This window comes from Eutrigla gurnardus (genome assembly GCF_963514095.1).
Source record: "Eutrigla gurnardus genome assembly, chromosome: 8".
NCBI classification, from domain to species: domain Eukaryota; kingdom Metazoa; phylum Chordata; class Actinopteri; order Perciformes; family Triglidae; genus Eutrigla; species Eutrigla gurnardus.
The window spans coordinates 23,934,078-23,950,644 of record NC_139922.1 but is presented as its reverse complement, the minus strand read 5'-3'; the positions used below and the strand labels follow the sequence as shown (position 1 = coordinate 23,950,644).

At 41.0% G+C, this 16,567-nt stretch overlaps 1 protein-coding gene across 1 annotated transcript in view; it reads right to left on the bottom strand.

Annotated features, from left to right (window-relative positions):
* syt6a (synaptotagmin VIa) overlaps positions 1-16,567 on the bottom strand; it is a 47,540-nt gene that overhangs the window by 2,662 nt on the left and 28,311 nt on the right. Inside the window, exons 2-6 of the mRNA XM_084016489.1 lie at positions 10,695-11,085; positions 9,011-9,572; positions 3,391-3,511; positions 2,257-2,428; positions 1,015-1,165 (exon numbers count right to left, since the gene is read on the bottom strand). Coding sequence (XP_083872615.1) covers positions 1,015-1,165; positions 2,257-2,428; positions 3,391-3,511; positions 9,011-9,572; positions 10,695-11,085 — 1,397 coding nt within the window. The remainder of the gene's footprint in view (positions 1-1,014; positions 1,166-2,256; positions 2,429-3,390; positions 3,512-9,010; positions 9,573-10,694; positions 11,086-16,567) is intronic.

Sequence of the window (16,567 nt, the reverse complement as noted above, 5' to 3'; positions counted from 1 at the left end):
TAAGACACACGCTGCTTGTCCTTTCTTTTTATAGCAATGTCACTTTCAGGTCACTTTCAATACAGGGAAAATAATATAATATAATATAATATAATATGATATAATATGATATAATATAATATAATATAATATAATATAATATAATATAATATGATATAATATAATACAATATAATATAATATAATATGATATGATATGATATGATATGATATAATATAATATAATATAATATAATACAATATAATATAATATAATATGATATGATATAATATAATAGCATATAATATAATATAATATAATATAATATAATATAATATAATATAATACAATATAATATAATATAATATAATATTCAAATTGTTAATATTTTGTCATTACTACAATTCTAATGGAACTCCCATAATGCTTCAGGGATGTAAACAGGAAGTGTAAAATAGCTATGGATTACGGGCTACAACCAACGGATGGCTACCTTTTAATTACATTGCGTCCAATTAGCATCGTTAAAAGTACGCCGAATTAAATGTAATTAGCTCTTATTTGGAATTTTATCACGGATGTAGATGTGCAGACAACTGTAACCGGATATACTGAAGAAAACTACCGGGAGCGTCTTCCCCCCCCCCCCCCGTAACTTCTACGCGGTTTTATGGACGTTGAAATCATATCTTCAGAAAGAGTAAGTTGTATTTACTGTTTTAAAATATGTGTACCGTGTCTGTGTGTTCGGGTTTGACTGAGGACAAGGAGCTTTATTGTCCACCGTGTTTGTCAACATCGTCAGATTAACCATTGGTAAAGTTAAGCGGTCAAACTAGCTTAAAACTAGCTTAAACTAGCATTTTGCACACGTCACGACATTCTAGAAGTTTCCCTTCCCCTCCGAGCCTCCCCCCTCCTCGCAGTTTGATTAAAACTGTTGGGAGTCGATGTACCATGATTCCTCCACCCTAAATGATGACCACGATACAGGATACCCCCCCTTTTAAATGACTCCAGTCCCCAACCACACACCTCCTTCTCAGACTTCTTGGACTCCAGTAGGGGGTGCCAGTGCGCAATGGGTTTGCGCGGATAAGCCAGCATCTCGTTCCAGTGATCCCTGCCAAGTCCCTCGGCATGGCAGCCAACCCTCATCACGCCAATGATCTCATTGTGACCTACCCTGTAGGGGGTGGGAGGAGGACACACACATGTACCGTATGAATTCATCTGACTTAACCTGACAAGACATATCATACATCAAATAGTGTTTATTTTTTATTTCAAGAAGGGCATTCTGTAATAAATGGAGACACAGATCTGAGCATGGATGTCCTGCCCATTAGAATCTGCAGCCGTGACAATAAAATATACTTATCTCAGGAAGGAGATCTTTACTCCATTATGTCTGAAGTGCAAATAAAAGTCCTAATAATCCCCAGTTATTGGCACAAACTGATTTAATCCTAGCATGAAAGCAGGCAGAAAAAAAACCCCACAAGAAGAAGCTAGGTTTCTAAAAGTGTCTGGTGCTTTTTATACTACACAATGAAAAAAAAACTGACCTTTAACGTGCATGCTCTCATTCTGTCAGCTGTCTGCACTGTATGCATGTTTTCCCTTTCCTGTTATTGCTTCACCTACAGTAGTGATACTCTTTCTTTGAAGAAATACAGCTGACTTTAATTTGAAAATGAGGAATAATCTAAACATTTTTTCCCATTAAAGACCTCCTTCCAGATCTGCATCAATAATAAACTAGTCCTTTGTTGAAAAATCCAGATTATAGGAAACTGCAATCCCAGATTCACTCTCATTCTGGAAAAAAAGCTTTGTCCACTTGGGGTTTGTGGGTTTTTTTTTCTGTGCCCACCAGTTGTGTAGCTTCCTGTTTGATGGTTGCTGGTCACTTAGTTTGCATAGAGGTTCACGGAAACACAGCAAAATGAAAGGAGAAAGCATAGGGCAGGGTCACTGTGGGTACAGACACCGCCACACTCTCCTGGTGGGTGTTAAGTGATGATTGAGATGGATTATTTTCCTGTGAGTCTACAAGGTTTTCAAAGAAAATCCAACTCACTTTGCCTTTATGTGACTGAAAAGTCAATTCTTAGTGTGTCTGCGCTGTGTGTTTTTCCATTTTCACACCTGTGACTTCAGCAGATTCATTCTAAAACAGACTTTTATACACAAACAACATTCTGTTTTCATGTGGAGGGGGCTTTTATATTTTGTCCTGATCTGTTTCAATGCAGATGTTTGGTTTGTACGTACAAGTCGTAGTCCATGACAGAGATGTGCAGACTGACGTGGTCCATGCTGTCTGGTGGGATGTCGAAGATGATGGCCTCATTGTAGGTGGGATTCAGAGTGTTCTTCTTTATGCTCGTCTTCTTCTTTTTCAATCGTCTCCCGTCGCATATGAGCGACACTTTCACGTAGGGATCTAATGGCGGCGGGAGGAAAAGAGGAAGGACAAAAAAAAAAAATAAGTGACTTTATCAAGACGGGAAGTGCTGATAATGAAGTGTCATCATGTTTCAACAAGGTTGAAGGTCGAAAGGAAACTGTCAGGGCAAAATAAACAACGTTTTTACAAATGTTTGCTTTGGCAGCCAAAACACCTTCAAAGATGTCTGTGAAGGAAGAGCAATTGGTGACCTCATCACCCGGTGTGCGTGTGTGTGATTTATTTTCTGCTTGAGCATGAAAGCAGCTGGACCTGGCATCGGTAAGGTGCATTACAGTAGATGAGTCGACGCCTTGCGTAAATACAGAGGACGATAGTAACTTAAACGGCATGATGGGGAAAGCTTCCTGATGGATTTCAATCTTCTATGAGTCATCCATAAGTAGCAAATCCACTCGTGTGATCCATTATGTCACGTTTTAGTGAGATGTAAGCTGCCCTAAATCTATAAACAACAAACAAGAGTGCTTGCCTTGCAGCCTAACATGCCCGAAGGCACAATTTGATAGCTATGGGTTTACGATGCACAGATCCCAATAATGGCCGACAGATAAACGCCTGAAAACTCAGGGGATTCAAATTGGGACTCACATTAAAATTGTGAAATGTCATTAAACATGGAGGGGGGGGGGGGAAATGCCACATTCACTCCGAATTACACCTGAGCCCTGGCCCTTAATGCACAATAAATGTCATATCTTACAAGTGATATCAGTATTGTAGGTAATACAGACCGCCTGTGACTATATGCTGACAATGTTTTTATATTGCAAGTGTTGAATATTAATAACTGCTGAAATAAACGGCGCACAGTTGGGGAGAGTCCGCTCTCCGCTGTTTATTCACATTTCCTGACACAGATATTCGATTCACTCACGTTGAGCCCCTGCAGCTGTAAGTGAATCTCACACAAACACACACATAACACACAAATACACCTGAGTATCCAGTGATGTCCATGGCCTTTAGGTTCCTGCACTTGATGACTGTGAGTGTGAGTCTGCCTGCGGTGGGCAGGTAGCATAGTGAGAACATGATCTCCCCAAGGTCAACACTTTCCTGTGAAAGATACATAAAAAGCAAAACATTTCAGTTTCACATAAACTTACATTGATCGCGGAGGTGCAGAGGTGTGGTGCATTCAAACTCTTAAAGTAAAGTTAAAAAAAACCCAGCTAATTATGCAGAATTATAAAATATTACTGTATTAGAATAAGTGATGCATTCCTGCTTACATCACATGCCGTTGGTACATGTGGGGCTACTTTTTTACTACCAGGTAATTTAACCTATGATAATAGATTACACATTATTATTTGGTTTATATTTTGTGTTAATAATCTAAATTTGCAAAGTAGCTGAAGCGTTAAAGTAAAAAAGATTTCCTTCCGAAATTTAGTAGAAGTAGCAAAACATTTAATTATACCTCAAAAAAAGTCAGTGAAGACTAACAAACAAATGATATATTTAAATGTACTCTTGGGTTATCTGTTATCCTTCTTCAACTCTCGTGGCGTTTTCAAAAACGTGTGTCTTCTTGTTGCCACAAGCCGTAAAAACCAGATTCTCACAGTTGAGAATATTAAATGAGAGCACAGACTACACGCAAAGGGGTCTTATGCAGAATAATGAAACTCCTCTATTTGCATTTTTGGCTTGAAAGAGAACAGCATTGTGCGTACTGTGAGTTGTGTTGGAAGACAAATGGATAATGTGTTGTAAAGTGCAGTGCTGCAGCTTAGATAATGAGTTGTTTTTCTGTCAGTTTGAAACACAGATGAATACAAATAAGAAGGTCCTCTCTTTTTCTTAAAGACATAGTTCGACATTTAAGGTAAAAAAAGGCTGTCGCTGCAGAGATTTAGATGAGAAGATTGACACCACTCCCATAACGAATTGGTTCATAGAGGTGAAATGTTTTGGTGCATTAGTCGGGTGGAAAAGCACCCTTTTGCCATTCAAACCTCATTTGAAACTAGCTTTAGTGGGTCTAATATTAAATTGTAATGTTCTTCTGATTGATTTTTATTGTTACTCAAACTAGTCTTTTGTTCATTATTTCAGCCAAGTACTCCTTCAGGAGTCATCTAGCAAAATACTCACTCAACTCAGGTCTCGTAACTCACTGCAAACACGTCCTCCTTTCACGAAGCCGTTCATAAATCGACAGAGGAGGTTAAATTAAAAGGATGGAGGTGCTGAAATCCCATTTAGTGCATATTTTTTGTTGCCAGGAGTAATGTTCACGTGTTGTAAATGTATTTATAGTTTGTTGAAAGGAAAGGTCTTTTGGGGGAAATATCAGAAATTCTCCTTTCTTTTTAAATCTCAGCCGGCTGCAGGGGTGTGTCCATGTCTGGGTTTGATTGACAGCAGCTACAGCCGGCTGCCAGAGCATAGGGAGGTGGTATTTAAGTGAAAGGGTCGCACCAGCATTTAAAAGTTCTGAAGTGACATTTGCAGGTGTGTTTACATGCTGTTGAATGTGCTGCAGAGAGGTAATTGGCTGTCTGCATATAGACGTTAGAACCTTTCTGTGCTGGATGTTTATTTGGTCGCTCGTTATCGTGGGTTGAAGTGTGTCAGTGTGACCGTACGCTCTGCCTATTATAGAACACTGATGTTATTGCTTTATTCAGGATTTTATTGGCTGCAGAGAAATAAGGCCTCCTAACGCTAAGATAGGAGGCCTGAAAGAAAGAAATATAAATACTTTAGTGCTTTATTTTTCTCGAAAGAGAACACAGGACATTTAAAGAGCAAATGTGTATGCTGTAGTGAAATGCAAACATGAATATTAATATCAGGTGCACTATATGGAGGAAGCGAGGTTAGCTGCTTCCCCTTGTGTTTGTGCAAAACTAAGATGATCACCTTCCAGCTCTCGCTCACTGATCATGATCCTCTCATCTAATGAGCAGAAATAGTCAAATTAATCTGAATCAATCCCAATAGAAAAATAATTTCATTTTTCCTTTTTATCCTGCAACTGTGTACAAGAAAGTAGCTAAAGGTGCCACGAGCCTCAACACCCGATGAGCTATTTAAGCGAGCAAGGAAATCAACCAGCTGGGCTTCACCGCAAGTCCTTGAGGTTATTTAGCTGTCGGTATCCTCTTGAAAATCTCGTTTGATGCTGAAATTATGGCCGACCTCCCCGATCAAAGCCTTTGCCAAACAAGGGAATTTCATTATTCTCATTGCAGTGTATATTTCATTAGCCAAGAGCATACATTCTGATTTATGTTTCCGGGTGATCATCACTCAAGACGGAAAATTAAAACAAAAGCAGAGAGGAAATGAATTTTACAGCTCAGCACTTTGACACAATGTATCCCAAATTACCCCACGTAAAAAACAAGTGAATGAGTCTTTGAAAAAGTTTTTTTTTGATAATTATATCACCGATGTCCCTCATGTAAGAATGTTTTCTATATTCTAAATTACTTTCAGGACAAGCACAACCCGCCTATTAAAATATAAGCTTCTACAGTACTGCATGAGCCCCGACTGAGCTAATGAGAGTCCTGTGAGTTCTTTGGCCCGTCCTATAAACAGTATTAAATCTTCACAGTACCCCTAATCACTGTGAATGAGCTTGGTGAGAACCCCACTAGCGCTGCGGTCTTAACGTCTCTTCACGCATACAGCTGCGATTTGGCTTTCTCCGCTGGGGAAGGGATTTCGTTTGAAGGGTGTGAAGGTTCAGCCATAATGTGAGAGCACAGCAGAAACGTCAAGTGTTGTAAAAGCATGAAGTGACACTTTGATTGTCCTTGTAGAAACACAGGATGTTTTGGTGACGGTCCGTATCATCTGCACTGTATTAATCAAATTTTGGCCACGCTAGCGACCAATCTCCAGGGATGTCGGCCTCTTGATTGGCCCGCCAGGTCAGTCTGCCACTTTGATGCAGACTGAAATATCTATATTTATAACTATATATAATGTAATTACATTTTGGAGTGACCTTGATGGTCCCCAGAAGATGAAGCATGCTGACTCACTTTCCCTCTTGAGACTCATTTTTTACCGTGAAATATATTACTATCTTCCAGACGGATTGGCTCAACAATTCACAAAGACATTCAGGGCTCCAAGATGTTCTATTGTAATCATTTTGGAGCCCCCCTAACTTTTTGTAGTGTAGTGGTTCCCTCCAATAACATTGTTGATCTTCTGACTTTTCATCTAGGACCACCATTGACCGATACTGATAACCATAAAAATGCTCAATATCTGCGCCAATGATCGGGAGCGCTGATCCCCTAATTGATAAATAATATTGATATGTTTTCCAGCAAGACGGTAAACCTGCTAAACATCAGCATGTTAGCATGGTGACATTAGCATTTAGCTGCAAGCATTGGCTGTAGACTCTTGTTTTAAAAATCCACCATCAAGTCCAATCACTGACTGTAATGTTCATTGCTTAATTCATAACGCACTAAGGACGCGTTATAACAAAATGAATTATGTCTTGGTTTTGCATTATTTACATGATAAATGATCTGAGTATACAGCTCTGCCCCAGAAATCTTAATCTTAGGAATGCTAAGTCAGTGTTATCAGTGATCATCTCTCCTTGATCTACTGAGGAGAGCTGCTGGCTCTCTTCCTTTACGCTTCCTCCCCCTGCTAAACGCAGGAGTTTCTACCACTCATTAAGAGTTAACAGTGTTTATAAAGCAGTGACTTTATCATACCCAGGACGTCCATTCACTCAACTTCATGTTTTTTTTTTTAATTTCTACTTAACCTCACCATCTGTGCAACTTTATGTTGCCAGTCTTGTATTTAATGTGAGCAAGGGATTTTGTCATAAAATCATTTGGTGGCTCAATAAAGTTTGCGTGCCAAGCCGAGGGGCCGCCTGCTTTTCTGCCTCCTAAGGCAATAACGCAGAGATTATTGAGCAACCCTTGAAGAAGCTCAAGTTCAACAACTGGAGGAGGGGAAACTTCCATGTTAAAGGGCTCTTGGGAGGTGATGAGGGCTTTAAAGTTCCTAACAGGATGCCAGAGAGAACACTTTGTTCCTGAAAGTGACCACTGGACATCATCAACAAGTCACAAAGCCAACGGGAAATAATTACATGAGTGAGCTGTGAGTCAAAAATATCCTTTTGTGCTTCAGATGTCAACACATCGTGACTCCAGCCAGTCCCTTTATGCATTTTCATAAGTGACCATTTTGTGTTGTAGAATATAAAACAGAAGTGTGCGTCTGATTCATGATAACGCATTTGCTTTTTTCATGTAGATTACAGGGCTGAAGCCCAGGATTTGAATCCCATTAATGCACCCTTAACGCCTCTTAGCAAATGATGGATAGTGAAAGAAGGTCTCTCTTTTTTGTGTTGTTTTTATTCAGTGAAATTAAGACAAAAATGCTGAAAAGCTGCATAATAAAATGAAGAAAATGCAAATGGAAGAATCGAGCAATAACTTACTAAGTTATTGGCCAAAAAGTAGTGAAAATATATAATTTCGGGCCCTATTTTAATAGCCTAGGAGCAACATCCAGATGAGACCTTTAAGCCCATTTGCTATTTTGATGCCCATGCGCAGGATGCAAAAGGGCTAATTGAAATTGAATGTAGATCGAAGGTGTGGTCATCAATATATACTCTCTCAGCCATTACTGTGAAAACGCCGGGCCAATCACAATAAAGTATGACAACAAACATCCCAACATATTCCATTAACGTCACCTTTGTTGTGTTTATTTGCTAGCTGGTGGCTTTATCAAGCTACTGTTGGATGGAGGGCCTGCACCCGTTTGCCTACTAAGATGCTGCTGATGTCAACTTAAGGTAAGTCTCAGACGACCCCACTACCAACCAGCCTTTCAATTTACTTTCTTGAATTGTTGCTACGCTTCTTTCACACACATTTTAGCCTAGACGCTAATAGAGAGCCAGTTGTCAGTCATTCTAATAGCCCAACCGAGTGAACTGGTTCTGAGATGTCTATTCTCAACACAATGTCCAAGACCCAATTTCCACCAAAAGTATGCAGTTTGCCGCCATAATTGAATAACTGAATAACTGCTCCAAAACAACACACAGATGGACAAAATTGAATTTCAAAGTAAGAAAAATACCAGGTTTTAACTGTACAGTGTACTCTTCCACCTAAAGCTGGCCAAAAGCTGTGCATTTTTATTTATCTTGTATGTCCTGTTAGATCGCTTTGCAACTTTTATGCTCTGGAAGTTCATATTTTTGCCACACATTGTAAAATACTGCTGTGCTTTTATTAAAAGAAGCTCATTAATGTGTTCAAACCGTAAGACAGACAGCCAACCGAAACTGACATGCCAGAAATCCATCAGGCAACAATTCATGCCAAAATTAGTTAGCCGAATATGTACAGTGTCTGCGCTCCACTCAAATTTCCAGAAATTTCCCTGTGGACACTATGCTCATTAGTAGCTATAGACCCTTGTGTATACTGTTGTATACAGTTAACAACATATTCAATTTAAGTGCCACTATATAATCAGTCGGTTGATACTAGATCTAAAAGAAATAGAAAAAAGCCAATAGATTCTTACACTGGTGGCATATTGGATGTCCCTCCATATGTCCGTCTCCCTGGAGAGGTCTGATGTCTCAAACAAGTTGTCCAGCACCACCTCCCCGATCATGTCATGCCTCGAAAACCGGTCAAAGTCAAAGACGCTCATGTGGAGTTTCCTGATCGCCAGCTCATCGTAAGGCACAGGAAACAGGAAGGTCTCACTGAATGTGGGGTTGAGGGTCTTCCGGTGTACGCGAGTCTGGAACTTCTTGCGGTCAGGCAGCAGGTAGACCTTCACGTAAGGGTCAGATGTGCCGCATAAGTCCTTGGCAGGTAGATCTGCTGCCTTGAGGATGTTGACCACGAGGGCCTCGTTTTCATAGTCATACTTAAGGGAGAAGTTAATCCTGCCACAGTTTTTGCTGCTGCCGTTCTTCGACGAATCCTCTAGTTCCGGGACCTTCTGTTGGTAGAGCTCTGGCTGGATGCGACCGATGCCTTTGGGCTTCTCGTCATTGTCCGGGACGTACTCATTTCCCAGGTCTAGGCTGCTGACCTGCATCTGCCTGGGCAGGTGTCTTTTGAATGAATTGTGCCTGCGGGGACAGAAAAGACGGGAAGGAAGAAAGGAGGAGTGACTGACAGGGAATAGCTGGTGGATTGTTTTGGAGTAGTGTAGAGGAGCGGGGACAAAGGGCGGCTTTGAATTCGAAGGAGGGAAGTTTTGAATGCAAATGCTCGGAGACACCAAGACGACCTCAAAGAACCAACGCTGACAGAGGGTGACGGATGTGTCACTTCATGTCACTTAACGTCTTCTGTTGAGGTTGCAATTGATCAAAGACAACAGCCAACGACGGCACGGCTAGCTGAGTTATTTCCTGTGTGAAAGGAAATAACTAGTGGCCTGTATTAATATTGTTGCTCATTTTTAAATGCATGAAAACAATAGTCCTCCAAAGCAAGCCCACTTTGCCCAACTATTAGCATTGATATATGCTTGGAATAGAGATTAAGAATGTAGATTTACATCTGACACTGTATAGTAGTGCTTTTATTTGCTTTGCACTGGGAATGTCTGGTCTTTTTTGTGGGGGATAGTAAAATTGAGTTAAAGGAATAACAACAACAAAGCACAGTGACACCAAATGAGGATCAGGGGACACTGCCTTTTTTTTTGCTGCTTTAGTCCCAAGGACAAATAGTTAGTACTTTTAGAACATTGTACTTTTTAAAGTCTAGCTGCATTATAAGCAGAAGGGATTCTTGATGTCCACTTCTAAACAAGGTGAACACGTGCACTTATGCTACAATCACAGCACCCTCTGTTCAATTAATTCTCAGGAACAAATCATTACATGCAATTAGGGTTGCCATTATGACTTCCGAAGCGATGCCTCTGAGGCACAACGATCTGCAGCATTTATTATCATAAACTTTGTAGAAACCAAATTGCTGAGATATAAAATTTCTCACCCCTTTTAGTGAAATATTAAATGTATTGCCTACTCACTTAAAATGTACTCGCAGTTAGGCTCTTTCTGATTTGCATTTTTTTTTTTCTCCTTTATTTTATGTTGGATTAATGGACCTTGATACCACATGACTTTGTGTCTCAAACTCTGCCCGTGTGTGCATGCATGCTTGTATGTATCCCTAAGCTTATTTACACATGAATAACGACATCATACAGTCTTAAATGCCTGCATACGACTAACCGAGTGGAGGAAGCCGGCTCAGTGGCCTGCCTTTGCATGCGTTGCGTGCGACGCAGGAAGTGCTCCCTCATGGAAAGCTGCACATCGGTGGGGATGTCGGGAGATGTATGGCTTATCTTCACCGCCGCCTCCAGAAAACCCATCGAACCCATGGGGTCCTTCACCTTCTCTGTCGCCATGGTGACCAGTGGCTGCTGGGGGCTGGGCAGATGGGGAGGCGGCTGGAGCGGGCAGTCCTCTGGGTCACAGGGCGGGGTGAGGGATGGGCTGGGGAAATGGGCCTTCGTTCGCCAAGGCACACAGCACAGCTTCCAGGAGACGAATGTAAGAAGGCCCAGCAGAGCCAGGCCGCAGACCACAAACACGGCGATGAGGAGGCCAAAAGAAGCGTCTGGTGGCGAGCCGCGGGGACCCGAAACAGAGGATCACACAATATGGACAAACAGATGGTGATTTCAAGGGTGAGAGAGGGAGAGAGAGAGAGAGAGTCTATTAGAACATGATTCTTCAGGTTCTATATCAGTAGTTTTTTATAGAAGATGAAGGACAACGAGCCAAGTATACTGGGAGATTTGCTTCATAAATATTACAGTAACTTCCATTAGTCTTCAATTCAGCCAAGGGATAAGGAAAGCATATTCAGGCAAAAGAGTATGCACATGAACATTATGACATTTGAGATAAAATTAATTATATTCCGGCAAATAATACAAACCCAAAACTGTATAATCTATTTGATATAGATTAAAAAAATACAATACTCTGGAATAGGCATGAGGTGTCAGGCACCTTCCCTTAAGGATTGTTTTTAAACATGAAACAGATAAAAAGGAACCGGGGACAGTCAAACTCATTTATTTTCCTATATGCCGGAGATGTACCAAGAATGCTGACAGGCGCAAGAACTTACATAGCAGAAAGGGAAAAGAACAAACACAGAAACCATACAGTAGTGTATCTCTGGCTTTTGCATTATCTCTTTTCTTGAAGTCATTATATGTGTCTACCTGATACTCGGAACGTTTGCAGGTTTTCCCATCCAGGATTCAATTCTATTCTTTTTATTTGCTGGAGTGTTGCTTTTCCGTGCGCCCAGATTGGTTGGATTTATCTACAATAACTCACGCCGAGGCGCATCTCTGTGGCTTTTGAGAGGATCCCTGAAATCACTTTCTGCACATAACGGTCCAGCGCTAACAGGAAGTCGCTTCACGGTGCATTGAATAAGCGATTCTCTAATAATTACTCAGCTCAACCTCTCCTCGCTTCGGCACATCATGAGCAACAACAAGTGCTGAAACCTGCAGGTTAGGTTTGTAGGGAATACATGTGATTTATTATGTATGTGGAACAACAGATAATAGGTAATAGTTACTTAAGTAAAAGTAGATATACCACAGTGATATAATACTCCATTACAAGTAAAAGTCCTGCATTCAAAATCTTAAAAATATAACTAAATGGATTGTCCACTCAGAAGTATTCATGGCTTAGGGGTGCAGTGGACAGGATTTCATGTCTGGAGGATTTATGCCTGTGGAGGATTTCTTCAGCTGTCCACGGCCCTGGCCTCTCTATGTCATCTGAAATTTCACACAGCTCCCCACAAAGCTTCATCTTGACTGGACTGTCGCTCGCAGAGTCTTCATCTGCCGTCACGGCAAATCGAAGCAGATCCTGGCGGCGCCGAAGTACGAACGCCCATGGTGACAATCTATCGCTACGATATGTGTTGACAGGCCAGAAATGTGTGTTTGAGTATGTGACTTTGGCCCGTTTCACTTTTTTCCACGGCAGCAGCACTCTTCAAAGTGAAGCAGAGGTGTGTGGTGTTTTTTTTTTTTTTTGACGATTGAGGACCAAAAGTGGACATCTCATTGAATCTAAAAATATCGTGGCATATTTGTTCAGGATTGACTCCGTTATGACTGACGCTGAGGGTTTGAAGCACCATAATAACCTCCGCGATGATGTGTGTCGCAGCATCTGCTGCACCTCCAACAGCTACAGCTCCCACTTTGTGGGTAAACGGGCTAAATCTTGTAGGATAGACTCCACTAGCCAACTTCCTCGGCACGCACCTTCTTTTTTTTATTTTTTTATTTCTGCCTTCTGGTGGTTTCTGTTATAACACCATGCAGCTGCCATCATTCTAGTGGTTGGTGTGATAAGGTTAATGAGATAACTCCGGCACTGCGATGCCAGGTACTTTAAGTTATATCTACCATAATGACAGCAGAAGTGTTAATTTCCTTCTCTTACCTTCTAGTGAGAAGGCTAGACACGCCGTATACAGAGGACTAATGATGCAGAGATAGAAAGAGAGAGGCATGAATTCAAGAGAAACGGAGAGTGATTGAAAAACCATTGTTCTTCCTCCCCAGACAGATGGGTAATGGAGCAGAGCAGTGTGAACGTATTACTCCCCCCGGATCTGACAGCGTGAGACTAGACTGACCTCAGGGTTTAGCACACTATTAATGATCACACCCACGCCATGAAGGAGTGTGGACCAGCACTTTCCCTGCAGTCAATCACAAGTTTATTTTTGGTTCCTCCCATGCTGATAACACCTTTCATAATCAATACTTCAGGAGCTGACTCAAGCTCACGGTAAATACCCTCCAGGTGGGGTTTTAGGGCCAGGTGCAAAAGTGCAAGACAGCGAGGTGCTGCTGTGTGAAAGACAGGGTTTTTCAGTTTTAGACGACTAAAAACATGCCTTCGACCTCCTGAGCTGGGGGAGCTGCGTGGATGCAGCGACGTCTCCAGTGCCGTAAAAACGTTGTGGCATGTTTACCCTTTCCCGCAAGCTGAACCGCATCGAGGTCTGCAGCGAGCAACCGGTGGCTATGCCCTTCCCCGCTGCCGCTTTGTATGTTTTTGGTAAGATTGTGTTTGATTCAGTTACAACGCTTGTTGTTCGTGCTGCTCATCTCACCACAACAGAGCTTGGCGAGACATTATCAGGTGATTCTCAGGGTGCACAAATTGAATCAAGGTTTGTTTTGAAGTCGAGTCCTAGAGGAAAGTGAAGCCGGAGGACTTTCTTTTTCTTTTCTTTTTTTTTTTTCGTCGTCTGCTTTTAAACCTGACCTCGTTTCCATAGTAACCTGGTCATTAGAGAATATGCAGTCTCTTTGTTTGCCGTTATGAATGGATTCATCCGTGGCAACTATTTCACTGACAATGGTAGAAAAAAGGTCATAGATATGTCAAAATGCAGTTTGTGTTTAGTACGTTACCTAAGCCTTTGATGCACTAACGTGATGGCAGTGGTTTTATTGTCATACAAGGGACTGTATGGAAATTATAAGAGGGGAGGGGAATGTAATTTGTCTTATTGTTTAAAGATTTGGTGAAAAAAATCAATGCTCAAATATTAAATGTACCATTTAAGTTAGTCAGGCACTAATACAGATACAGTAATACAGACTCTTATATCTCAATAGTGATCTTTTTCTTTTTTATCACCTAAACAAACATAAGAGCAAAAATGTAAGTGTGCTGCTCTACCGTAAGATGCAAACATTAGTAGCCCAGATAATGAGCTTTTACCTCCAGTCGTAACCAAGCGTTATGCCCAAAGGCAGGGGGCACTAAAACATTACTTTTGGGGGTTACAAGTTACGTTAGAAAATATGAATATCTCATCCCAAGATTTGCATACAGTCCCTAACTACCTCCCAATGATCAACAGCAACAAAACAACTGCAGTGGTATGCATTGTTAGCTTAATTTACCTAAAGGCCAACGTCTAGGGATGGTGGTGAGTGCTGGTGCTGTCTCTGCCCCGTAGCCCACAATTACTCATGCTCTCTGCCTGTCACACACGACATCCAATATTTCCACAGGGGGGGAGAAAAAAAAAACATGCAAATGTGGGCGAGCTGTGATTTAAATTCCTTATGACATTTTACAATTTTGGCCAAATTAATATCTTCCCAGAACAATATAATGTATCACCCTCCAAAATCTACAGATATATTTTTGTTCTTGCAACGCATTGTACGATGGTGGTGGGTAAGTGGATAAATTGCAGGTGTACAAGTAATTTTACCCCAATCATTTAAGTGTAAGAGGTGTGTGCATTTGACTTATTAATGGTCACAGTTTCCAGAGAAAATGAAGCCGCTCCAGGAAAAGTACACTTTCGACAAAAGCTAATGACATTTTAAAATGTATTAATTTGACATTTTAAAAGTACACAGCTGCTTTCAGCACAAAGTAGGCTTTGTAGTTTACTACAATCTCATTAAAATGTAACTGTTTCCAGAACACACTTGTTTCAAGGCTGTCAGCGGTGTAGTGTCTTCTTTCCCTAAGGGGGGGGGCTATAATACGCTCTAATCTTGATGTGGGTACCTGAGCCATTTTGGGATTTCTGTATCCCATGGTGTCTTTTTCAACGCGATCAGAAAATCCCATAATCCCACAGATCCCCAAATCCTAAAGCCCCGCCACATGCAAAGAGGAGTTTAGACTGCAGCAGATCAGCTGGAGGTGTGGAGAGGAATTTAAGGCCGTGAAGAGAAAACATTCAAGTTCACATCACACCAAAGTGGGGGAAAAGATGTTATGGAGGAATTCTCTAAATTAGGCTTGGAAAAAGCATGTTTTAGTAATTACCCTTATTTCAAATATGTAGAAACTCATTACTCGTCATTGATCTGCTTTAATTCCAAGTTAATCTGCGTGCCTAAATAGGGACTGTAAACAAGTTTTAATGATTGAAATACTGAGTAAACACAGAAAGCAGCAGGGAGGGATAACAATGTTCTCTCCAGTTTACTAAAAGTAGTACTTCATTCCAGACTAAACTCTCCACTCGGAGTACCCAACTGTGTTGGCAATAAAAGATAACAGAGGCAGAACCTTTGAACACACAATAGCTATTTTTTCCTGTGAACTCAGCAGCCTTAAGCGAAAAAACGTAATATTGGGTACATCGAATGCAACAGTACAGACAAATGATTTGGGGGATGCACCTTTTCTTGCTCTTGTTTATCAGCTCAGTCATTCAGTATGGTTGACAGCTCCACATGTCGAGGCCAAGACATACTGCCAGGTGTGAAATATGTTAAAATATGGAGCTGTCTGAGCAGGGCGGTGGTTGTTTTTCTGTCTCCTTTTGGCCAAAATGTGCAACTGAGATGTCTTCGTTCAGAAAAGTGTCACGGTGACAATGTTCAAACACGGTGACAGAGGAACCCAGAAGGGAAAGAGTTGGTCACTGAAATGCAAAAAAAAAAAAAACATTCAACTTTACTAATCCCCATAATTTGAACAGAGAGCAACGGCTTCAAAAGGTGAAACGGGTCAAAGACTCCGTTAATTGCAAATTAATAGGTAGGGAGTTGTTGTAAACGAGGACTATGTCGGTGTTCATCCTTTTTAAATCGAAGGTTTGTTATTGTGGGAATTACGCTCACTCACATTCCAGTGGAGAGAGATAGGAAGATCGATACCACTCTCATAATTACCCTCTGGCTACATCCAGCAGCCGTTTAACTTAGCTTAGCTTAGCTTAGCACAAACACGGGAACTGAGGGGAAACAGCTGGCCTGGCTATGTGTAACAGCAACAAAACCACCTAACATGTTCATTGCACATTATATCTTGTTTGTTTAATTGGGACAAAACGAAAACAATGTGATACTTCAAAAGTGCTGGTAGGCGTCTTTATGCTAAGCTAAGCTAACTGGCAGCTAGCTGTCGCATATTTCCCCCAAATAAGATCTATGTAATTTACGTTTTTCCTGCCATTATTTTTGCAATTCTTTGCTTAGTATTCAAAGTATTGGAGTGTATTTGTTTACCGAAGATTTTTAGTCTTGAAAGTTTAACTTCAGCATCATATTACAGTTTTAAAC